The 26,842-nt window shown below is 42.0% G+C and overlaps 1 protein-coding gene across 2 annotated transcripts in view; it reads left to right on the top strand.

The window, feature by feature from the left end:
- Nell1 (neural EGFL like 1) overlaps positions 1 to 26,842 on the top strand; it is an 821,283-nt gene that overhangs the window by 636,004 nt on the left and 158,437 nt on the right. For both annotated transcript variants that reach the window (XM_041649180.1, XM_041649187.1), the window contains exon 15: positions 9,951 to 10,046. In XM_041649180.1, the coding sequence (XP_041505114.1) occupies positions 9,951 to 10,046 (96 nt within the window). The remainder of the gene's footprint in view (positions 1 to 9,950; positions 10,047 to 26,842) is intronic.

A 26,842-nucleotide genomic window follows, 5' to 3' on the forward strand; every position in this document is an offset into this window, starting at 1 on the left:
GGAATCTTAAACCCTTTCTTTGTAACCATGGACACCTTGTGAGGAAGACAAGCAGAAGTCAATTACTTTGGATGATCTATGCTTCTGCCAGGGATTAAAGAGATTGGATGAAGCACAATTAATAAAAACTCAGGGAGAGAAATTGGGGTTCAACATGAAGATCTGAAAAGCAAAACAGCTAGCCACTGGCTCTTACCTTGACCTCAGTCCAAAATGGTGATCCTGCCTCCAGGAATCTCAGAATGAGAATGTGTCTGAGAGTTGTCTCCTCCCATTTTTTAATCCTCCTAGGGCTGGGATTAAAGTCTTGTACCACCTGGTTTCTATGGCAACTAGTGTGGCTACTGGGATTAAAGGTGTGTGTTACCATTACCTGGTCTGTAAGGCTGACCAGTGGGGCTGTGGGGCTGTTTTACTCTCAGATCTTCAGGTAAGCTTTATTAAAATACAGTGGAATGCCACTACAATTGGATAATTGGTGATGGACAGAAACATATTCCTCGGGAATCTGGAGAATGGAACGTCCATAGAGGCTGGGATAAGACAGCATTAAAACAGATGGTATCACATGGTTGACAGAGAGGAAGGAGGACAAAGAAACCAATCTTGAGGTCTCAGCACTACTTCATTTGTAGGGTACAGATCCCAACCGATGCTTAGCTCTCTCATCAGACTTGTGACAGAGATTAATCAGGGTACACACTGAAGCTGTGAATATCACCCCTTCTGTGAATCAGACCAGAGCTAGGTACACACTGGACAGAGCCAGGGTATCTCCTTACATCTGGTCATTGTAAAACCACTCATGGTTCATCCAAGTTGTGGTCCACATCCTTAGGCCTCCGATCAGGATGGTCTTTCCCTAGCCCTCAGTACATTCAGCACAGTCAGCCTGGCTATTGGTTACTTTTTTGTTTCATTCAGGCATCAGTTCTATGACAGTATTCTTGAACTTTCCTGCATAACCATCTTCTTATCCTTCTCTCATCTTGACCAGATGCAGTACTGTAAGGACCAGTATGAAGTGTGAGCTTTGTTCCCCTACTTTGTTTGCACCTACTGCAACCTCTGTCTGCTTAGCTCTTCTGTAGGCTACTGCAAGCATCACTACCCCAGTGTATTGTTAGTGAAAGACCTTATCAGTGATCAGCTTTCATGACCAACATCGACGTACAACCTTCCATAAACAGACTCCCACCACCCCTTCTTCACCTTTGTCCATGTCATTTGTAATTATGTAACATATTTTACATGCATTTTGTGTACTTTATATATTCTCTCTTTAGAGTTAAACCTGTAAGCTGAAGTACCCTTATCTCTGCTCTTGACTCTTGGTGTCCCAATTTTCAGAATCCTCCCTGTCACTGACGCTTCTGTCAAGTGACTGTGTGCAGGGCTGTTTGCCTTCTCTTCAACTTTCCATGGCTGATATCCTGAACTCGAAGGGTCATTGGTAAAAACATCCTGCATAGTCTAAGATCTTTGACTTCTATCAGTAGAACTCTACCATTTGAGACAACTAAAACAGTCTCCAGACATGAGCAGAGAGATCCTTCCATGGATGGAGTTGAGCAGATGGACAAGATTGCACTTTGTTAAACCAGAGCATCAGGCCTTCACCAGCAAGGCAACAGCAGTCACTTAGAGCTAGGCACACAGGCTGCCTGTGTGGCACAGGAGGTACTTGATAAAATCTTTGAGTTGGATGGACTCGACTTGTTCAAATGATTGTTTCAAATTTCATGACACAGTTTATGAAAGAGACTTTTTTCCCCCACAAAAATCCATCCCCTCTTTCCTAATGAATTTGCTGTGTTTGTAGCATGTTTTGCATCACCTGGAGCCAAGGTGTAGAAGAATGAAGAATTGCAAAGTGCGTGACTGTAAGAACCTCAATATCTGGTTAGAAATGCATGTGCATTGGACCAACCAAAGGCTGATGGCCTCGTTATCCCACCTCCAGTCTTCCCTTTCCTCGTGCAGTACATCTTCTGTTACAGGGCACTTGAAAGAAAGTCTGTAAAGACTTGAAAGAAAATATTTTCTACTTTGGGAGACGTGTGTGTGTGTGTGTGTGTGTGTGTGTGTGTGTGTGTGTTGCAAAGACATTTCTGGAAACAGCCCATAAAGCACATTATTATTTTTATATTCCTCTTTAAAATTTTTAAATAATGTATTATTTTTAACAGTTTCCTGCTTATATAGTGAAATTTCCCCCCATCCTCTGCCACGCCCTCCCCCTTCCCCTACTCAAACCATTCTTGTCAGCAAGTCTCCTTTGCTCAACCTTTCTAGTGCCAAACTCAACGTCTTGAAATTATAGAGTCAATATAAAAGCAAGTCATAGGCCCCATTCTCTTACAAAAGACTGTGGGCTTTAATGATAAGCAGGTGATGAAAATATAGGAAACAAGTGGATCTATAATTTATTTTTTAAAGTTTTATTCATATGTTCAGTGAATTATGCAATTTGTGTCTGCAGTGATGGCAGAGGCCAGGAGATGACATTAGCTCCCTGGAAACTGGAGTTCGGGGAAGTCAGAAACAGCCTGACTGGGGATGCTGGAAATCAAACATGGGTACTTTGAAAGAGTCGTGCATGTTCTTAATGGCCAAGTCTTCTTTGTCCCAAGTGACATTTAGAAGGCATAGGTTTAGTGGATTGTGAAGGCAAAGGCTTGGACCATAGCTGTGTTTCCAGTTGGTGTTGTTCAGAACAGAGAAAAGCATGAAAACAGAATAAGAAAGAAGAGAAACTATCACAAAGAGGTCTACCTCTATGCACATGCTTACCTTGTGTGTACTTGTGAGGTCTGCATTTTCATAGGGCATTTCTTACCATTTTATTCTGGTGCAGTGTTAATGAAGCATAGTCTCAAAGCCATCTAATGGACAGAGCCACGGGAGCATGGCTGAGAAACAGATGGATTTTCAAGGCAAGGGTGATGACTGGCCCACAGGCTCTGAGGTCCTTGCTTGCCTTGCCGCTCCCTGCTTTCTTGTTCACCATTGAGTCTCTCACCTCGTTTCTTCTCTTCAGCACCTTCCTTCATGAAAAGCCTTGACCAGAAAGGTCCCATTTCCTGAACTTTCTGACTCTTCCAGGCTTGACCCAGATGGCAGCTCTGTTGAGAATCTTTGCTCCAGTCCACCTGGCATGATTAATCATGGTGTCCTTGTGTCCCCCAACTGTTCTCACTACTACCGTAGGTTTCTATCTCCTTTTATGATGTCACTGTCTGCTGCTATCGGGTGGGCGTCTCTGGAGAGGGGCAATGCTCCTGACTAGGAGTAGATACTCAGTACCTAGTTTATTGTCTGCACACTGGAGGCTGCAGGGCCCTCATGGACACAGTCTGGAGATGTGAGAACTCTCCCCTCCAAATTTAGGATGCCACTCAGTAGAAGTATGACCCCTGAACCCTTGCTTAGGTCCAAGCAGCATTTTCATCTGAGAAGTGTCTGCTGGGTGCACCATATGCTGTAATCAGGAAATGGAATCCTGCACACAAGGCCTTACTACAGTGTCTGTGATGTAACAACCTTCCTAAGAACAAAATTTTGTACTGAAGAGGAAAGTAGATGCTTCTATGGAGCTCTTGCTATGAAAACTGATCTTGTTGAAGGTGATTTGCTTTTCTTTCAAAAATACTGTATGTGAGGCCGGAGCTGGAGAGATGGCCCAGCCATTAAGAGTACACATTGCTCTTTTTCAGACCTGAGTTTTGTTCTCAGCACCCACATTGGATGGCTCACGGTAGCTCCAGCTCCAGCAGAACTGATGGCCTCTCTTGGCGCCTCCAGCCGATTGTATTCATATGCACACACCACATAGAAACATACACACATAATTAAAAGGACCAGAAATCTTTTTAAAAGTATGATGTTTTAAGTTTTATTTGTGTATTACTTTATTCTTTATTTCATATATGTAGATGATTGATTTTAGTCATTTTAATTCCCCGTTTCCCTGTCTCTCCTCCCTCAGTGCTCATCCACTGAAACTCACATGTTTTCCAAGTTGCCCTCCTAATTTCATGTTGGTTTCATGCCTGTGACCTGACCCACTGCTCGTGCAGGGCGGACTGACTGCATGAGCATGTGTGGACCATGGGAGACTGCCAACCTTTAAAGACACACCCTCCCCACAGTCGCCAGGAACTGTCACTTGATGGCGACTTTTAAAGTGGATAATTATTAAAATATACAGTACACCATGACTTCAAGACTCAAATGGCAGCAAACGGGAGCTGAAGACATTTGCAGGCTTCATGTATCATAGTTGATGTTCTGCAGGATTTTTATCCAATTTACCTCCATGTTTTTAATTTGTTTGATGGGAAGGTTGAGGAGAGAAAAATGGAAGACATAGAGGCTGGATAAAAGCAATAAGACTTTGGTCCCAGAGTTATTTAATAAATGTATATATAATAAATAATAAATATATTATACAATATCTATATAAACCAATTTAATATATTATATATTATAATATATATAAATCAATATAATACCGAGTAACTTGAAGTAAAAGTTTTTCCATCTCATGATTACTAACATTTCAGGCCGAGCAATTCTTTCTTGTGCAGGGCTGCCCTGTGCCTTGTATGGTGACATCCCAGGACACAGTAGAATACTGTCCCTACCCCTCCTTAACAATCCAAAGTACTTGAAGGGTTCTTTGACAAATCACATATTCTGAAAAAGACCAAGAACTAAGCAAAAATGAAACATGCCTTTCCCTTCATTGTTGGCAGAACTGCATTGGATAATGAAAGTTTATGTCTGAGATTTATGTCTGATATCAAGAGCAAAATGAAGCTGATATGATGCTCAGCCCACCAGCACCCCGGAGAGGAGTGGGCATGGTGCTCTGCAGGTGGCCTGGATTATTTCAGCTCACCCCACTTCAAGCTTTTGATACATACCATGGAAGCCAACTTTTGTTTATTATCAATTGACCAATAGTGTGTTTAACAGTGTAACCGATACCTTGCTGATGTCCCAGATTAGCTGAGGGATGGTGGCTTTGCCCGCCTATAGTCATTAGGTGCTCCTATCTACTTCTTTCATCAGACGAACGTCATCCTTACCTGTGTCTTTTTCCCAGGCTGGACCAAGAGAAACAGGCAGAGGGGTCAGAAACCAACCCAAGGAAGGATGCTCACTTGCCAGGGCATTAGGATGCTCTAGGAGCTAAGAAGTGTATGCCAGTAAAACTTGAAGAGGACCAGGAGACGTGTTCGATGTGTGCGGGGCTATTACTTTTTATTAGTGTCTGCCGTGGTTATTAGATGTAACACCTGGTTCCCGTGAGCAGCTCCGTTGATCTCACGTGCCAAAATTGTTTTCAGCACAAGCATGCGTTCTTTCTGTAGATTAAATCTCACCCAGAGGTTTCTGATTTTGTTTTCCTTGCAAATATAAAGAGCTCTCTCAAAATCAGACGCATGCCGTCTTAGAGTTGATCTGATCAGGCACCCCCTTCAGGGCAGTAAGTTAATAACGAATGCACCAAAATAACAGATCGAAGCCTGTAACCTTGTTGTCTTTCCTTAATCTGTCTACGTCACGCTTCTGATTCTGGATAGTGGTTGACAAATAAGTGGCTTATTAAATCCCAAACCCATGTCACTGAATTTCTCAGAGTTTGTCAGGGAATTAAGACCCCAGGTCTGTGACTCTTCATGGTTCCCTGAGGTCACTGAGTCGGGAAAGATTGGAGCGCCGGCTCTGTCTTGACTGCATAGGGATCTTTCTTGGCTTACTCAGCACTGCATTGCTAGAGTCTTGAAAAGAAAGTGGCTCAAAATATCACTGTTGTCTGGCCCAGAAGAATCCTGATGATAAAATCAGGACTAACCTTTGGGTGTGAGGGCATCACGTTCTCCATTCATTGTGCTGAGTGGTTGAAGTTAGTGGTTCAACAGGCAACGTCACTACTAGCTACCAGTGCCTTGCGATTGAAGAACAAAGAGTTGAAATATTTTGCCAACGGTTACACAGATCTTAAGTCTAAGGTAGGATGACTCATAGACCGCCTCTGTCTGCCACCAGCTGCAACATTCAGAAAAGTAGGCTCTGCCCCTTACCTGGGCAGCACAATAGCATCAATCCTGTTGGCGGAGGGGTGGGGGAGTTGATCCCAAAGTTGTGTGCATGAGAGAGCTGCTCCCATTGTTCATCTGTCTGAGGTGGCAAGTGCAGGGGAGAGATACCCCCCCACACCCATCAGTGCCTGAGTCAGACGGGAAAGCTAGCCCTGAAGTCATAGAGAAGGAGAGCTGTCCGTGACCCTCATCAGCTGTAACATTCCGTAGAATGGCACCTATGCCATGCCTGGGCAACCCAGTAGAGCTGACCCTGAAGGTGTAGGTGTGGAAGAACTGACCTAGGACATGGCCGCAGGAGAACTAGCTCTGCCCCGTTCTCATTGCTGCAGGGGTGAACTAGCCAGGGCAATGTAGAAGAGCTCACCCTGGTGGTGAGGATGGGGAGAGCTGGAGGGCTGAGCAACCCTGTGACTACCCAGGCCTAGTCCTTCAGACCCAAAGCTGCAGGATCTCCACCAGGACATCCCAAAGGAGTCCCAGTGGGGGCCCAGCATGGATAGTGCAGCAGAAACCAGAGACCTCAAACCAGCCAATGATTCTTTGACATGAATACTTACAAGTAAAGATATATGGATAAAGGGAAGAAAGCCTATCAGGACGTCAGTAATCACCCACCATGTTTAAACTAGAACACAACAGTTTCTTTTGGACATTTTATAAATTGCAGCAAGAAAATTTGTGTTGATCTTAATTCACCCAACATAGTTAAAGTTTTGGATGACATGGTCTTTCTTTACTTAGTTTTGTCTTAGTTACTGTCCCATTTTTGTCTAATGGTCAAGAGAGAAATTATTTTCTTCCTTATTCTAGATAAATTCCATTTAAAATTGCTATTTGCCTAGATCTACGAGAGGTGTAAGCAGACATAAATAAAATATAAGCATTACCAAGTAGGGGAATGGATTGAGTAATTAAGTAAACTTGTTATTATGTTATCCAGTTATATTTTGTGCTTGAATTTTAATCAACTTTCTTAAATATTTTTGAACTATTTAAGAAAGAATAAACCTGCCTTTCTGAGCCTGGGATTGTAGGTGAACTTCCACTGTCACAAATGAAAGGAGACGGGGTTGTAGGTAAACGTGTTTGCTTGAGCCATAGCTCTGGCAGCCAGTGCCAATGTGCTTGTGGTTTCTGAACCTCATTTTGAGCATTTTTATATCAAAATAATAACAACTATAAGATACTTCTATGCTGGTATCAATAAAACATGTTAGTAGATCTTCTTGTAGAATTGGCTTGTTTTCAAGGTCTTTCAAATTTTTAATATTTTATTCTATGTATAGGAGTGATTTCTTTGCGTGTGTGTCTGTGCACCATGTGTATGTAGTACATGCAGAGGACAGAAGTGAGTGCCAGCTTCCCCTGGTTGTGAGTAACTATGTGTGCTGGAAACTGCACTTGGATCTCCTGGGAATGCAGCCATTTCTGTTAACCACTGAGCCATCTCTGCAGCTCCCAGGAAGGTTTTTAATGTCTTGTCCCCAGTCTGTACTTCATGGTCACCATGGGGCTGTTACCAATTGTCTTTACACATCAGAACATATAACATGATGTATGTAGAGTTTTTACAGTGCAAGCTCACTTATCATCATGGAGCCTGTTACACATGACGTAACCATGGAGCCCGCAGAGTCATCAATGTCTCACAGGTTCTCACAGTATTGCTTTTATATAGGAGCTGAGTAAGTCTTTTCACACGGTCTTCAGGGCCCCGTTGACATATATGGAAACCGTTGACATGTCTCCGTACAGTATGGAAAGTCACGCTGAACTTCCTCCTTCTAGCCCTGCGGTCTTCCGCCGTCCCCTGATGTCCCCTCTCATCTGCCGTCCTCTGCCACTCTCACTTGGCCGAAACACTTAGTTACATTACTGTGAAGCAAGGCGTGCTTCGGATATCTCACGGAAGATGCCACACACAAGAGCGCAAAATCACGGTGGGATTTCTCAAGATGCATGTATGTTTCTTGGTGAACACGCCAAAGCGGACTTGGCCTGGACCTCTTCTGCTGTTGCTGTTGTTTTTGTGCCCGTATGCCAGCGTACTGGGAGGAGGAAGTAGTCCTCCAATTCCAAGGTCTGCACTCTCCTCCAGCACAGAGAGCAAGTTACAATTAATTGCTGAATCTGTAGAATATGAGTTTACCCGAGAGATAGTAAATGATGTGGAAAACCGGCAACACTGTGTTTTACGCCTTTGGTTCGCAGCATTCTAAACACACCCTGTGGCTTTTTATAGCTAGACTCATATTAATTATGTGAGGATGGCAACAGACAGCCAGGACAATTTTTTTTCCAGGGTGACATTTTCTTACTGCAATTAAAATTTAAAACTGTTGCTCACCTAGTTCTCATATGAATACAAGGAACTCAGCCTTAATGATTTCAATCAGCCTCACTAATAGCGAATTCCAATGGCTTCATTCGTCAGCAACTTGCATGTTTTGTGATAACACTTTTCGGTGGGTTATCCTGAATGGGAGTGATGCAGAATTACAGGCATAGGAGCTTTCCTAGCAGAGCAACCTGCAAAATGGAGAATAAGCTATCGAGCTAGTATCTTCAGTAAGCGCTATGGGGTGGATGCTGAGATTATAGGACAAGGTGAGGAGCCAACAACAGCTTAACTAGTGTCCTTGAGGGTCTGATGCTGGGGTGGTTGGGAAGGGGGTTGGTAGCTGTGTATAAAGGAACAGTTGTGAGTGCTGCCTTGCTGTGGGTGTGTAACAGGGAACCCCCTCAGCTGGAAAGCCTTGGGGGTGGAGTCTGGGTTTTATTTCTGTTTCTATGAGAAAATCCCCTGACAAAAAGCAATGTAAATTGGGAAAGGACTTGCAATCCCAAGTCAGACTTTATTACTTTCAAAAGTCAAGGCAAGGAGCTTAAAAAAGCTTTTCCCATCTACAGGTAAGGATAGAGAGAGATTAAATTCATGGACCCTTGCCTGCTTGCTTGGGCTCAGCTTGCTTTCTCTTCTGTTGTACTCTTCAGGATCCCCTACTTTGGGGATGCTGCCGCCGACAGTGTTCTGGATCACTTCATATCAATTAATCTAATACCCTGTAGACAAGCCTGTAGGGTCTCCTGCTATAAAAGATTCTTCATTAGTTTTCTCTTCATAAGCGAGTCTATGTTGTATCACATTGACAGTCAATATTAAGGAGCTCAGGTGGGGTGGGATAGCCTTATAGACTTAGCATATGTGGAAGTTAAGGCCACACCCTTTCAAGGGGCATTTCACATTCAGACACCTTCCCTTAAAGGTATTTTTTTTTTGGGAGGGGGGCTAAATACTTTAGCTGTGAGGATGGTGTATTATTTATGGGAGGCAAAATACTGGAGCCAACATAAATATTCCAGAGTAAAACATTCATTATATTTATTGCTTTATAAAAAGTGTTATCAAGCGCCAATTTTTTTGAATAATTAAAATATATATATTGTCATGAAAGACGGTATAAATGATATTTATTGGGAAAAATAATTTCTAAGGCAATGAGAATTGAAAAGTCTTTACCCGCAACCTCACCTTTCCCTTTTGACCAATTCATCTCAGGTGATTTCAGATAAATCAATAAAGGTGGCGGCAGAAACCTCTGTCGGTACCAGCTCTCATTTAGCCCACGCCAAGCCCAAATGTAACACCTTCCGTCTATTATTTCAACTGATTTGACATAAAGCCGTGGGAAAAGTATTGCTATATTTATTTGTTCACGTGTATGGAAAACTCGGAATATGTCCGTGCCGAGGTGAGTTCCCCGGCCAGCTTGTGTAAGGAATCGTTTGCGAGCACCAGCCTATGTTACCTAAACAAAGTCTCTGTTTCCATCACAGCCTTCTGCGAGGAGGGCTGCAGATACGGCGGTACCTGCGTGGCTCCTAACAAGTGCGTCTGTCCTTCCGGATTCACAGGAAGCTACTGCGAGAAAGGTAAGGTCACTCTGACTTGCTTCTCGGGTGTGTGGGTGTGGGAAGGCGACTCAGAGCGAGTGAGTGGCAGCCGTCTCCCTCGGAGGTCTGTGGGAGACGACAACGCTTTGTGTTTTGATGGTGGGCTTAGCGTTTGCAAAGCTGGTCCCTTTTGACGACCGGATGGCATAATGGCCTTCATCTTTCTAAATATGGAGTCTCATCTGCCCTCCATCCAGTGTATCTAACTTAGCAAGGTCAGGTCTTTTCTCTGCTGCAGTTTTCTCTGTGTGTTTTTATTCGGGGCTAATTAGAGATAAGGCACTGACCTGCCCTACTTGTCTTCAGGCCAGTAGCGGTTCCCAAACTGCTGGAGCGATAGCAATCTGCTGTGTCGTTGGAACCTGCAAGAGCAGCACATGCTCTTGGCATGAAAGTAAATTAGATAACTGCAGCAGCAGGGTTATGGGTGTGCTTGGGATTTTAGTCCATTATTGGTTTATTGGGGATATTATCATTTATGAACTCAATAATATAAGGCAGTTAATATCAGTATGCTTCCTCTATATGCACCTTTCTGTTTGCACTAAATGTGTCGTTTACACGTGGTACTGTTTCGTGAAGCCTAGCCCACCTGGTGATTGGGAATGCCCTACCTGTGCCCATGAGAGATTGGCAGTTTGCGCTCATGCATGCAAACCTGTTAGCAAGGGTGTCAGAGTACACACAAGTAAACACTGAAATTTCGTTTGCCATGCTTTTCCTGGGGCTGTACTCACGCATTGTGCTTCCCTGAGTCTGGATATCACACCTGACACCTCTCTAGTCACAGGTAGGGTAGATGAGCATGATGTTGTAAGTAGCCTCGTTAGTCAGAGAGGAGCAAATGTCCTTGCCTGGTGCTGGAATTAAGAAAAGATATTCTTTCATTTTCTTGTTCTTAAAAAGCTTCTGAATTTATATCATGGATTTTTAAAATGTGGCCATTTGCTGGCTATGGTGGCACACATGTTTAATTCCAGTATCGGGGCCAGAGGTAGATAGATCTCTATGAGTTGGATGCCAACCTAGTTTACATAGAGACTTGCAGTCCATCCAGTGATATACAGTAAAACTCTATCTCAGAGAAACAAACAGAAATAATTACTTTCCTCCACGCTGTCCAATGTGTTACCTTTCACTGTCTATTTTGGACATTTGTGCACTAACCATTTGAAAATACGTCCATATTTAACTCCGTTAGATATTCAGTAAGGAAATCAGTTGTTTCCACAGATTGTGATCTTATCAGCAAACCAAATAATTTTTGTTAAATAATATTAATTAACCAGCTTGTCTTGGTTTCAAGTGCCAGATTGTCCAAGCGTCACGAGAGACTTGCCTTGGGGAGCTTAAGAATTATTGTTCAACGCAAGGGAACTTAAGGGTAACAGCTCTAGCAATACATTTGATTTTAATTAGCTTTTTAAAGGGAAAAAAAGGAATGAAAAGATTCTTATGTTTCATCTAGAACCTCTCTGTATCCTTAAACAGAATCTATGGGAGCTAGCAGGGCACAAAATAGTGGTGTTCATCACGGACCTTACGAATACCGCTGCTAATGGAGGGCCCATCTCTATATGCTAATTACATGTTAATCTTTTTCAGTGGGTGTTTTCATGTTTTAGAAAAAACATTAAAGGAATGTGTAAAGGTTTTTTTTTTACTTTTTTTTCCCACAGAGTCTTGTTATATAGGTTTCACTGGTTTAGAACTCACAATGTAGACCAGGCTGGCCTTGAACTCACAAGTGGATAATTGCTTCTGCCTTCTGATTGCTTGAATTAAAGGTGATTGCTACCATGCCCAGCATGACATACATATTTTTATTCCCACTTATTTGGATGGCAATTTAAAACTGATCTGGGGTCAATAACTTTTTCCTTAGCCCAAACTAGGAGAAATTTTCACGTTGCATCATCCTATAGCCTGTGCTTCTCAAGGGCCGATGAGTGGTACTCTTGTTAAAATAGAGATAGTTTGTCTAGGATACGGCATTAAGGAGATGTGGACATAGAAAGGACCGGAAAACCTATAAATTATAGGATGCTGCAGGCTGCTGCAGTCATGAGCATACCGAGGCTGTGGTTACCTGCACCAATCTTGTGCACATACAACCACAGACAAGACGAGGGTGGGGATAGTTGGGAGGAGGCAGTGTGAACAGGAGAGGACAGGGAATGAGAGAGTGCAATGGAGAGTAAGTATGATCGCAACACATTCGCTCACAAGGACGAGCTTGCTAGGAAGAAGCTAAAAGTATTATTTCCCCAGACGAAGGGAATTGGAACATGAGGAATGGTTCCACAAATCTGCATTTTCACTGAGTAGCTCTGGGTTCTACGGTATTTAATCATAATATCGACAACATCTATTAAGATTGCCAACCTGAGGGGGCATTGCTACACAGTGGGGCCAACAGTCGGTGGCTGTCCAGGGAAGTGACTGTGGATTCTCTTGCCACATCGATCCCTCCTTTGTCCCGTTTTCCTCTCAGTGAGTGTTTGAGGCACTCTTTCTCTTCGGCCTTTGATGTGCAGTACAATCAAGCATAGGTCCAGATGGCAACAGAGACCGGAAGCAGAAAGGAAACATTTCTAGGCAAGTCCTTGCCCTCTAGATAAAAAGTTACAATCAGCAACTGCACATGCTTGAATTCTTACAACACCTCACATGAAGACCTACTGATGTAAGAATCTTCTGTGTGGTGCTTCAAACACATCCATCCATTTAATACTGGCCAGTGTTCTATGGGATTCTTCATAGAAAGGATCAAAGACATTTTCCCAATCAGTTGTGCACAAGGGATCTGGGTGAGTTGTATGGTGACCACTGCAAGTCTCTGTCCTGTCTGGGCTGAACTGCTGTATGGTGTTGACCATTAGTTTATGAGTATCAAGTCTATTGGCTACTGAAAGTCCTGCTTTTTATAGAGCCTGTGGCAACATGCAGGTACGCTGTGAGTGCCCATAGCTCAATTACCCTAAATCTCCTGTTTGCTCCATTGTAAGACTAAATGGCCTGATTTGAGCCACTTACACAGGTTCCCCTGGCTCCTCTACTTCCTCTACTTCAGTGCTTATGATATTTAGCTTTTCAAAATTCAAGGGCACTTACTTAGGTGGTTGAAGTTGTTCTTTTAAATAAAATGATGTCTGTAGTGGACTGAAATCACAGATCCAGCTTCTGTTTAATACAAAGATCAACAACTGTACACTTGTTTCTGTTGATGTGGGTTTGTTAAGCTTTCGGTTTCCATAGCCTCTCACGGTAGACGAGCATTGTTCTTGTTGATTCCTGGACATTCCGTGTCAGTTTTAAATTCACCCTTTGGGTGCTTCTTCTCTGTGCCTTTAGCATGATCTAGGTTCCTGTTAACAGGGAGATTATATCGAATGAGAGCATGGTAGTATGAGGTTCTGTTCTTCTGCTAAATGAACATATTATTAAGCTGCACCCAGACGTCTTCGCTTTAGCCCCATCAGAGGCGTTTGTTTCGGTATTGGTGAACACGCTCACAGAAAGCAGCACATGTGGTAGTTGGTTCTTAAAACTGGGGTCTGTGAGTAGTCAACATGCTGAGAACAAGAGACCGTGGAGGAGCAGCCCTAACTAGGACAGCTATGCTACCCTTTTCCCACACAACCATGGGTTCCCTTGGAAGCTGCAACAGGGAGCAGGTGCCTATAGCAGAATGGCATTTCCATACATCACGGCCCAGTTATGTAGACTCACAGCAATGGTGTGCACAAGACTTGCAGAGAATCAAGTCAGCCAGAAGCCCAGCATAGATGGGGGTGGGCATTTGTGAAGTCCCACCCCCTTGTTGAGGAGCCATTGGGAATTGGCGGCAGTAGGGGTGGAGAGGATAGAAAGATATTGGTTTTTTTCATGGGTGTAGGGCCTGAAAATCTCTCCATGGGGCAGTAGATGACCCCAGGACCATAGAGGCAACATTAAATAGATGGAGATTTGTTTTGGATTAAGATCACGTGAAGTTGTTAGGGCTTTCGTGTGGGCCTTGAATCTTAAGGAGTTTCCACTTGGATCCTTGAAAGGACAATCCTTTGGAAGTTCTAACTCTCTGCCCCTTAGAGGCTTGGTGCCCTGCCAAACTGACAGGTGATCGGGATGGTTTTCAAAGCAGAAACCTGACCCTCGCCCCAAGCTTAGCTCAAGTGCAGGGGCCTGCATTCCAGGTTTTAATTTCCCTTTGTTCTATCATGTGTTGGGACGGGTTCAGAACCAGCTGTCAGCCGGTACCAGCTGCTAAGTACCCTGTCACCTGAAGGATGCTCCTGGGTGTTCTTGAAGTTTCCTCCCCTCGACCCCATCTCGTGTGAGTTTAGGAGGGAAGTTCTCTTTCTGAGAGTGAGATTTTTGGCAAATAGCCTTCCTCTAAGGAAGTTCTCCACTCCATCCCACCCCCACTCCTTGCCCCGACATCATGAGTGCCTCCAGCTGGATTTTGGGGCTTGGGTTCAGAGAGCCAGAAGGTAGGGGCTGATTAACACAGCCGGAGCAGGTGACCTGTGTTGTAAATGCGACTTGGAACTCAACTTTGTTATCTGAAAGTTCTTAAAACTATTATTATGTACAGAACACTAACATGGAAAAAAATCCAAATTAGTATATTATTATAATGACATTCAATGAATTTTGATAACTAAATAAGGTCGAGTCATCAACACTCCATAGATCCTAACTAGGCAGCGCTTGCCTTAAACAGATTGTGGGTTGTGATGAGGATGAGGATGGAGTATGCCATTGGGAGATTAGAAGAACAGCTTAGGAATGTGGGCCTGTTTCTGTGAGCAGTGCCAGCGTTCATATCTGTAAAGCTGTTAGCGCCTTTGCTGTTCAGAAAGGAGCCAATCATTTTAACAGATTGACATTCATCATAAAATAAATGAAGGCTATTAGGAATTACCCTGTCTAGGCTGCAATGTGGAAAATAATAGCTGTTTAGGTGGCAGACAGCTCTTGCCTCCCACCAGGCAAGCCCGCGGTACTGAACTGTGAAAGTCAAGAGTTTGCTTCAGAGTCTCATTTTTAATCCTGTGTTCTGGAAAATGCAAACACCACTGTAACGTGAAGGGTACTGGCTAAACAGAAAGCGAGGCAGCTTCCTGTGACCCCGTGACCAACAGGAGCCTGGAATTACGAGCTTACCTCAGCGCATGCTCATAATTCTTCTTGTCAAAGAACATGAACCACACTATAGATCATGCAGGAAAAGACTAATTGAAGCCCCAAGCAGATCGAGAAGGAATGTAAGTCAGGACTTGCATCCCTTAATCCTAATTGTGTTTGTTGATCAGAAATGCAGCTATCTGAAAAGTGTCCATTTGGTCCAAAGTAGGATGGATCAAAGAACACAAACTGTGCCTTCCTCCTGCTTTAATGGTAAGTAGTTCCTGACGCTATGAGGTGATGAGGTTTTATCATAGTCTCTGCTTTAACAGAGAACTCAAAATTATTTATAGGCAACTGCAATTTTAACCAAGTAGATGGTGTCCATGAGGCATGATCTGGAAGATTATTGTATTAGATGATACCTTGCTAAGAAAATCTTTCCTGTCCCCCAGTCCTTAAAAGATACATGTCCAATTCTACAGTGTGGTACCCGTGTGATTAGACCTCGGCCACTCTCTCTAGCTGTATCTCCTCCTCCTCTTAAGTCTCAGATTTTAGCTCATCTTAAGCTACTCCCAGCCTCTAAATTGCACTGTGTATTTTCAGATCTCTGAGTTTTTTCTTTGTAATTGTTCCCTCTGCCTATAACATACATAGACTTAAATATTTATCAAGGGTGTATGGAATATCCAGTAATAGGAACGTCTGGTAACTGAAAGTCCTTGATAATTAAAAAAATGTATTTTCTCGCATTCTTCCTAGGCCTTTCATGTTGTCTGTGCTGAAGTACTAGATTCATTTGTTTATCTTTCTCATTGTCCACATAAGCCACCTAGCCGAGCTCTTGAAATTCACATACAGTCTGTGCTGGGTGGTTTTACATCAACTTAACACCATCGGAGAGAAAATGCTTCCATAAGGTGCAGTAGGTTTAGACAGGCCTGTAGGGTATTTTCTGAATTAGTGATTGATGGGGCAAGAGGGAACACTCCTGGGCTGGTGGTCCTGGGAACTATAAGAAAGCAGGCTGAGTAAGCCATGGAGAGCAAGCCAGTAAGCTGTGCTCCTGCTCCAGCTTCCTGCCTTGCTTGAGTTCTTGCCCCAACTTCCTCCCGTGATAAGCTGTGATATGTAAGTATAAACAACATAAACTGTTTGTTCCTGAAGTTGCTTTTGGATATGGTGTTTCGTCATAGAACTAGAAACCCTAACACCAGACAGAATCCAAATTTCATATGGCGTTCTCCTCTAAGGCCTTTGGGAGCAATGTTATGGCTATTTCTCATCAAGGTCATGGTGAGAAAAATCTAACCCCATCCTTTCACTGTCAAATATACTTAGAGACTAACACGGGACATGTTGAGTCATTGTTAAAATATGAATCTGACCTCCTCATTCTTCCGTTCCAAATTCTCCAGTTCCTGCTTTCATGTAGTAAATGTCAAAACCATTGCAGCAGCCCATGAGCAAGAGTCTTTTCTTCCAAACCCGGGCATTTAGAGAGCTTGCCCACCGCTGGCCTAAATCCTCATGCTGCCTTCTGCCCCAGACTCTACCACCTGTATTCCTGACTTACACTGTCTGACCCAGCAGAGTGTCTCACTTGCCTAGCTTGCCCTTGCCTCTTCCCTCCTTGTGCGCTGACAATGTCTGCTGTGGGCTCTCTCAACAGTGCCTGTAGCTTGGTTCTCACTCAGGAAATATTTGTAGAATGAACAAATTTATAGGTCATGAAGACTTCTTTTATACCAAGTAAGCATAATCTCGTGACATCAAAGTCACATCCACGCATCAGTAGTTAGCACCCATGTGCTGGTGGTCTAAACAGCACACATCTTCCTAGTTCTTATTCTATTCGGAAGGTGGCTGTGTGCGAGCCATTGTTTAAGGTCTTAAATGGCAGGAAGAGGGTTCCTGTTATCATTCTTGTTTAGATGAGGATATTGAGGTTTAAAGGGGTCAGATGACATGTTGGAGATCACACAAATGGGACTGGGGTGCACACCTATAGCGTAATATGAAGTTTCTGTCATTTTAAGCTCTACTTGTCTGTACTAAAAGTATTCTTGGAAACTATATTTTATTTGCTCAAACACTATCATTTCTCTCTTCTCAGTTTTTACAACTATTAGAGTTTTGACCTAGCAAATGGTTGATAAATGTTATACTTCTTATCAAGCTGTAAAATAATCCTAGGTGCAGAAAGAAGCAAAAAAAGCAGATAAGGAAATTTAATAAAAATTTGGAAAATTTTATTGACGTTTATAAAATGCACAAGTCACACAAAACCTAAGTAAATCACTCGATGGATTTATTGATTTCAAGTCAGCATCTTATGGACTTTACTTCAGATTGCCCCCCTCCCCAAACACTCAGCATAGCTGAGGATGACCTTGAGCTTCTGATTCCCCTCCTTTCCCTGCTTCCGGAAGTTTGAGTGACAGGTATGTGTCCTCATGCCTAGTTCATACTGTGCTGAGGATTGAATGTAGGGCTTCAAGTATGCCAGGGAAGCACTGTGCCGACTGAGCTAGGTCCCCAGCTCCCATTCCTCCACTGAATCCGTGTAACTATTCTTTATTTCTCCACATAGTTGAAGCTTAATGTAATTAATAACATGCCAGATCTCCTTTTATAGTCCACTGAGTAACTAAACTTGTTTTTAGTTGGAAAGTTACAGCTCGGTCAATTTTTATATAAAGCATTTTTGAAAATCATGAAAGCTAAAGGTAAAGATATTGTCTTCTTCCCAAAAGGCCTCTCTCTGGGCCTGTCCCAGCATTCTGCAGAGAGCGAGCACAGTACCTGCTTTCTAGAATTGCTGGGAGAGATTAGATACTATTCTGATATGTTTGCCACGTATTATTTCTTTATTTTCATCATGACTATAGTGGGATATGACTAGGATCATGTCTGCTTGGGTTTTGCGATGCTTCTTTTGCCTGGAGATTCTTGCTCTACAGTAGAGAACTTTTCTGTTCTCATTTCATTGTGTAGATTCTCTATGCATGTGTGTTTAATCATGGATTCCTAGGTTTGGTATTATGATTGTGTCACCAGTTCTTGAACATTGTTGTCACAGTTCTGTATTCTTTTTCTTTGCTGGTGGTCGGGTGTCTGTCTCTCCCTTCTCGCCCCCACCTGGGATGTCCTTTGTTTTCTCTGGTCAAGTGTCTCTGTAGCAGTTGTTTTCCTTGACACACTAAGTTGTTTTTTTTTAAATTTTCTTTATTTCTCTATGTTTCCAAAACCCTCAGTTTTATTGTTGATGTTTTCCATTTGCATGAACTTTCCTTCCATGTTGCTGGTTTTCTTACTCGTTTTATAGACTCTCTCCTTTTGTGACACTGACTTCCCTCTCTGTAAATTCATCTGCTTCGTGACATCTGCTCTAAAGTCATGACCATCTTCAGAGAAGTTATGTCTCCTCCCTTTTATGCTCTTGGCTTTTTGATTACATTTTCTAGTTTTATTTGATAATCTTCTTTCTTATTGAGCATCCCGTTCTCAAGAATTCAGTTCCAGTCTGCTTTGGCATGAAAGACTGGCTTTTCCTTTCCAAATCACCTGGCTTCAGCTCATCTGCCTTTTCTCACTCCCAGCCTTCAGCTATCCTATCAGTCTGTGAAGTTATGCAGTGATTTCTCCTTTCCTCCTGTCCCAGCTTCTGTCTTTCAACAGCTTACACAGAAGTAGTCTCTTCTGCGCTACAACATTACCCAGAATTCCCCTTTCTTTGTTGTGCTGTGGGACTTTTTGGATGAAGCAGTGACTAGATCTCTGAGTCTGGACCACACTTGCTAGGTTGCTTTTCTAATTGTTCTGATTATTCCTGTATGATTCCATGGTTTCATCCCTCTTACTTAATATTCTATTATTTTGTGGGTGTGCTAGGGATTTTTCTCTTTATCTTTCTACTTATTAAACTGTTAACTTCTACTATTCTGCTTGATTGTCGTTTGCTAAAGATTCTTCTGTTGTATCAACTTCTTCTATTCAGTGTTTTCTTTGATGTTTGAAGACAAGGGCAAGATCCTTCATGCCTCCTTCCTATTTCATACCACCCATTTGGTTAGGTTCATCTTCTTCTGTTAATTTGTTCGTCTTTGCTTTTTCTGAGGCATCCATCAGCTGTTCCATATCTGTTTACCTTCTAGATAGAAGCATTGAAACTGTTGATTTTAAATTCATTTTGTCTGTGTGGCATCCTGGTTCACAAAGACGATTGTTCCATTACCCTGAAAGGAAATGATGAAATTCCTAGGTATGTTACATGTGGTTGCTAGTATCACTAGGGCCAACAAAGCTGTAAAAGGCAAGAGTTGAAGAATTGGGTCTATAAATTTCCCTTGGGGCCCCTCTGGGCTCTTGTCCATCCGGATTTGTGGTACCCTATGCTGAGAGCAGTGCTGTAGCATCTGTTGTGAAAGGCAGGGATGCTCTGCGGAGAAGGAGAAGCTCTGAGGACTGTAATGCTTTTTAATCTCACTTCAAGTTAATTATCCTCATTTAGCTTCACTATTCCTTATAGTTGTGGAGATAAGAGCATCATCCATCCTGGGATCTGAGGTGTAAATCAGGAAGTTTTAGGCTTTCTCCTTAGTAGTCTCTGAGCCATTTTTCTCATGTCTTCCAGTTGAATTAACACTCATCTATCTCTTCTCTAGTTTCCAAAATTATGCTGCCCTTGTGTCCTCTCCTGTGTGCTTGGCCCTTGAGGCCTTAGACCCTTGTGATTGATTTCTGCTCTGTAGTTAGAGTGTTTGAAGGAGAAAGCAGAGGTAAGTGTGCATATTTAACCCAGCGTCTTCAATCAGAAAGCCAGACCCTCAGTTCTAAAATTGCATTTGACCCCCAGAGGAAAAGTCATAAAGAATCCTGACCAGCATGATGATTTATATTATTACTTTGAAAATAATCAGAAAGTACAAATGTTTCCTCTTTCAGAAGATGTAATAAGGCTAAGGGAAGGGATGGGGATGATATTTTTATAAGTATCTCAACCCAATGACTCCTTAAAAGATATTAGGAGAGGATGCTTGAAAAGATGAATATTTTCCCTTTGAAAACAGAATATCAACCTAATTTCAAAGACCAATAGAGCATTATTCAAGATGTTACTTGTTTGAACTCTTCTTTTAAACTTTCAGGGTGTTCTAGGAAATTGAAACTATAAATTATTATTCCACAAAGGATACTAAAGTTTGATTTAAGAAAATAAAAAACTTATCTGGGCGGTTATAGCACAAGCCTTTAATCCCAGCACTCAGAAGGCATAGATAGGTAGATCTCTGACTTCAAGGCTAGTCTGGTCTACAGAGTAAATTCCAGGACAGCCAGGACTACACAGAGAACCTCTTGTCTCTAAAAACAAAAACAAACAAGCAAACAAAAACAAAAACAAAACTTTATCTGATATACCATTTCTAATTATTTGGGCTTGAGAAATGATCAAAAGGATGTAAATAAGGGAAGATGGTAAATGGGGATGCCAGGAGTAGTTGGTGTTGAAGCACCATTCAGGTACCACAGACATGAGCTCTGGGGTCAAACCTGCTTAACTCCTCCATTAATGATCTGGAAGAATGAAGATTCAACAAGTTAATTAAATCTACAGAAGGTTCTTTCAGAAAGTTAAAAATACTAAGAAATGATAGACAAAGACCAGAAGGTCAAGAGCTACCATAGCTGTGGGCACAGAAGAGCACAATTAAATTTGGAAGGGATAATTGTAATTGAATACATTTCACACCATGAAAGGGGGACTTAAAGTACAGTCAGTTAATAGTGTACAGGACATGGGAGCGATTGGAAGTCCTGCAGGTTGATGAGAGACTTATTTATCGGCTAAAACAGGACTTTCTGAATTCGGAAATAATTTAATAAAAGAAAATGTGCTTTTTAGTGAGTTATTTATTTATTTTTGTTAATACATAAATTATTTGGTTAGTTTCCTTTAAGAATTTGTCTAACTTTAAGAAGTAATTATATTCTAGCATGGTATAGAGATTACAGAATCATAAATACATGTTCGTGTATTCATGAGGTCAAGTTCAGGGAACTGATGGGAAGAATCCAGCATGGGGAGCTACTGAGATGGGACCCACTAATGCAGTGGTTCTCACCCCTTTAATACTGTTCCTCATGCTGTGATGATCCCAACCATAGAATTTTTTTGTTGCTACTTCATCACTGTAATTTTATTACTTTTATGAATTGTAAATATCTGTTTCCCCTATCATCCTAGGTGACCCTTGAGAAAGGGTTGTTCAGCCCCCAAAGGGATCACAATCCACGGATCTATCCATAGTTTGAGAACCACTGCACTACAGGAAGCTATTGGAGTGAAGGTAATAGGTGTAGTGATATTTCATTTGTATTTTAATTAATAAAGCCTGCCTGAAGACCCGAGAGTAAAACAGCCATACCAATCAGCCTTACAGACCAGGCAGTGGTGATACACTCTAATCCCAGCAGCCACACTAGTTTGCCATAGAAACTGGGCAGTAGTGGTACACACCATTAGTCCCAGGCCTAGAGAAGAATATAAGACAGGAGGAAACAGCTCTCACACACAGTCTCATTCTGAGATTCCCGGAGGCAGAAGAAGAGACTCCTGCTTAGGTCTGGAGACAGTAGAGCTAACTCGGTGAGGGACAAGTGGTGCCCAATAGATCAGAAAAATAGCAGAATGGGAGGACACACGGGCAACATGCTAATCATATATTGGAGAATCTCAGCACTTTACTTAGAGTTGACAGCTCTAATTCTCACATTAATTCTACAGGACGAGACGTCCCCCAGCATAAAGAAACAGGAGCCTATGAAATGTTAGGAAAGTCATCTAGGGTCAAGCTTATACAAACTCAGGGACTGGGCTGTGTTACATGGTCCCCATAGAATATTAAGCTATAGGTGCAAAGCACATGCATATATAAATTTTGTTCTTTCTATTCAGTTTTATAGACTAAATCTAAACAGAAAAATACTTTCTTCTCTGATTGGTATTGACAGAGCTGTGCTGACAGGTAAAATGAGTGAGCAGAGGTCATTCTTCAATTTGCAACAACTACAAAAATTGTCTTAAAAAATGTGTTCATAGCCAGGCGGTGGTGGCGCACACCTTTAATCCCAGCACTCGGGAGGCAGAGGCAGGCAGATCTCTGGGAGTTCGAGGCCAGCCTGGTCTACAAGAGCTAGTTCCGGGACAGGCACCAAAGCTACAGAGAAACCCTGTCTCGAAAAACCAAAAAAAAAAAAAAAAAACAATGTGTTCATGATGCCTTGGTGAATTGATTGCTAGTCTTGGGGGTTGAAATACATTAGCTAATTAACATACAGCAAACATTCCAAAATTGCATCGTGCTTGACCTGGCTACTGTTACTGATAATAGAACTGTGGAACTGCACCTTTGAGAGGTGATAGTATATGTTTGAATATTCAGATATTATACATGCTCAAAGATAATATTGAAAGTTTATCTATCAACTGATATTTCTCTTGCTAGAAGAAACTAGAATTTCTGGTTTCATTTGCATAAGCCACCTAGCTATGAGTTTGAATAGGACACTGGCCTTGTTTAGAGTTAGTTATCTTGATGTGTGAGCATTTAAAGGAGTTAGATAGAATTAAGAAAATGTATTGTTTTGGTTGGAAACAGTCAAAATGGAAAAATACTTTCACAGTGTGTGGGCAGAAATCATCACATTCTTGGAAGTGGGAAGCTAGAAAGATGGTCATTGACATGAGAGGGTCAACCAGTGAGAGAGACAGCCACACAACAAGACGGTGCTTGGGGCTCGATGCTGGAGCTTCCTGCTCTTCTTTCTTCGTGGCCTTAGACTTCCTCAGGCCCCTGAAGACTGAGTGCCCAGGTGAGGCTGGCTATGTGCTCATAACAGAAGGGAGCCAGTTTGAACGGAAATGCAATTGCATAGAGGAATGCCCACCGTCCCTTCTAGAGGCAGACCAAGTAGATTCTGAAATTCCCTTCAGAGAAGTGGCTGAATATTTTTTCTGACTTGTAAACTTATGTGTAGCCAAGTAAAGTGCATAGAAAGTAGGCAGAGTTTCAGTTTAGGGATGAGAGATCTAAAAAAAAAAAAATCCTTCTATCTTTGCCTATAAAGACTGGAGCTCATGTTGTCCACTAGGAAAATACTGGAAGACTTTATCATGACACATTGGAATCATACCTGTTACTGTAGTAACAATAACAATGATTTTTCTGTCATTCAGTACCATAGGAGAAATATCACAGTCCATGCCATAGAGGACAGAGCCCTGGAAGCCATGAAATATTAAAGGTGTAATTCTACTTTTTTGACATCTGTTGAAATTACACTAGTCTCTCTGAAAATAACACCTGAATTGAGTTTCAAATATGAAGAAGGGACTTGAAAAAAGTAACAAGAAAAGCCACAATCAATTTTCAAACTCAACCAGGTTCGAGAATTTATTGATTAAGTAAAACAAACAAAAACATGAGCTGAAATGACAGCGAGACTAAAGAGACCAGATCAATCCGTGGACGCATTAAATGTCTTTTCAATACTGTCTTCGATCACAGTAGCAAGGAGCTGGAGGTTTGCCTGAAGCAGTTTTCACTTACATGTGCTAAAAACAAAACTGCCTTCATCACATAAATGACTTTTGGCCCTGGGGACTTGTCATCGAGATCTCTGTACCCCAGGAAGCCATTTATTCCTATTGACGTGCCCATCACAGACAGGAGAAGAAAAGTCTATAAGGAACCAAGATGGCAGGAGGTAGTTATGGGTGTGGCTGCTTCCTGAAGATATTTCCTAACACTAGCAATTTTATTTGTCATATCTGCAGCCTGTCTTAGTGCATTCATAGGTAACGACTTAGATTTGTTAAGAACAAATGGCTTCAGAATTCCAAACACAGGGCAGAAACCGATAGATAATTTCTAAAGGACAGACTCAAGTCCACAGGAACTGGCAGCAAGGACAGATCCTCATGTATTCATTTGTCCCGTGCATGGCTTCCTTCCTGAAGTTTATTGAGTATTGAGAGGCAATGGCAGGGCAGTGATGAGACCACTCCCTGCGTTCACACATTATAAGTACGCTCTATTTAAACTATGTTAACACATCCAGATCATTAGAAGTCAAGGGAGATGAGAGAGACACATTAAATCCTTATTAATGCATGAATGGAGATCAATCAATTGTGTAGGATAGGCGTTAGGACCCTGGGTAAGGTTTTCGAGGGGGAATGTTGCTTTCTGTTTCTTAGAAGAAGGATCAGCAAAATTTTTGTAAATGACAGTCATATGGCTCTAATCTTAAAGACTGACTCAGAGACATCTATCTCAAGAAAAGAGATATTGTAGGCAAGGAACAGCGAGTAAGATTCTGTACCCTGCAAACTGCAGGGCATGCCTTGGGGAAGACAAATGCCCTGGCTTCAGAGCAAGGCTAGGGTTGTGCTTATCTGTATTAACCCTGGCTGTCCAGGACTAGTTAATTATCCCCCTCCGTGCTGCACACTGTTGGTCGTCATCTGCACTCCTGCTCCTGCGAATTCAATCTATTCTCTTCGCAGTAATATTCTCTTTCTACACTTCCTCATACAACCTTCTCATGTATCACATGTTTTCGTCCTTGAATGTGTTCTTCTAAACATGAGTTTCTATTGGGAGAGGCATGGCACTTATAGGTGGTGCAGGTCTATATATTTTACGATAACTCAATCTCCCCGTTTTTGTTTAAATATAAGGTTTCAGTGGGTCGTCTGATGTCTTTAAAGTCTGCTGGCTCATCTGATACACTCTTCATACAGTGTTGTTTGTTTCCATCATGGTTTCTCATGTGAATTGTATTTGCCTAAATACTGCCAGAGTGTCTGCAAAACAGCCTGAATCAGATCACAGTCTACAGGCATTGCTGGGTTGGGTGGGCATGGTAGAAACGTGAGCCTGCTCTTTCCAACCTTACATGGTGCATGATCATTTTTGTCTGTCTGTCTGCCTGCCTGCCTGTCTTTCTGCCTCTCTCTCTCTCTCTCTCTCTCTCTCTCTCTCTCTCTCATCTACCAAGTATTTATCTAGTTATCATGTATTTGTTATTGTCATGTAATTATCTATTTATCAGTCTCTCATCTCTGTCTCTCATCTATTTAATATATAGTCTCTCACATCTCTATCATTTGCTATTTACACACCAAGTATCATTTATCTACTTAACATATCTATAATATCTCATCTACCATTTATCAGTCATCTGTCAGTCATCTCTCATCTATCATATATATTTCTATCTGTCTATCATCTATATTGATTTATATATAATATATTACATGTTATACATCTTATGTCTATATTTTACAAATACCTATTTACATAGATATATACTTATACATTATACATATAAATATGTAATAGACTGTTGTTTAGTTTTGATTTCACTAAGTCAAGATGTGTCTAATTTTCTATTTCCCAAATGTTATTCTTATTCTTCTCTTTATGCCTGAGACTGGTGCAAAGGATTGTGTAGACGGACTGCAGTGGAGAGCGGCGTAGGTGGTAGCAATGGGGCATCGCATCTTGTTTTCTATCAGAACAGCAGTTTCTTCATCTACTTTGTCTTTTGTGAGGTTAGGACATTTCACATCCTGTGTCAAAGTTCTGCTCCTTTTTAGAGCTGTTGTTCATAGGGCACACCGGAGAGCATACACTCATAAAGACTACAACAAGTATTAGATTGGTGTCATTGGACAAAGTGCAGAAATGTACTTCTCGGTAAAACGCCAGTGTCAGTTCAAAGAGGTGGAAATAGGCTTAGAGGGTGGTTGCCTTTGCGAGCTCTAGTGCTTTCAGTGACTCTACCATTGAGAATATTTGGGTATAGAGATGGGGATAATCTTGAGTTGAGGGAGGGTGAATCATGATCAAAATATACTGTATAAAATATTCAAATAAAAATAGGAAAAATAGATTTTTAAACAGCAAAAAGCATTTGCATTTGTGAATAGAGGAAAAGGGAAAAATAAAAATAACTGGCAAGTTTTACACTGAGAGAAAACTGTACTCTGACTTCTGCGTTACTACTTGATTATACCACCCCCACCTCGTGTGTGTGTGTGTGTGTGTGTGTGTGTGTGTGTGTGGTGTAGCACTGAGACAAAGACAGCATGTTCACAGTATGTTCCCACAATGCTATCCACCTGTGTTTTCATTTCTGCAGAGTCTCCCACTGGTGTGGCTGAACAAGTAGGCTAGGCTGGATTCCAGCAAGCTCCAGGACCCACCTGTGTCCACCTCCCTGGCACTGGGACTGTCAGCACGTGCATATCTTTACACGATGCTGGAAAGACTGTTGTCTTCATGCTTGTCTCTCAAGATCTTTACTGGCTATATCCACTGACCCCTCTTTAATCGAAATAAAATATTGTAAAATGAGAGACAAATGTCGCTTAACTCTGCCACTTTCTATATCTAAATTTAGACATTGCTGTGACTTAAATGTTTCTGTTACATTAGGATTTATATGTTGTGATTCTTACCCTAAAGTGATGGCCTTAGGAGGTGGACCCTGTTGCCACATGAAGGCTGTGTGGAAAATAAAGTCCTTGCCAAATGCCCCATCTTCTGCTTCTGAATCCTGAACTTCTGATT

Source organism: Microtus oregoni, unplaced genomic scaffold, assembly GCF_018167655.1.
Source record: "Microtus oregoni isolate MIOR12 unplaced genomic scaffold, Mior012 000000F_ref0000247, whole genome shotgun sequence".
NCBI classification, from domain to species: Eukaryota; Metazoa; Chordata; class Mammalia; order Rodentia; family Cricetidae; genus Microtus; species Microtus oregoni.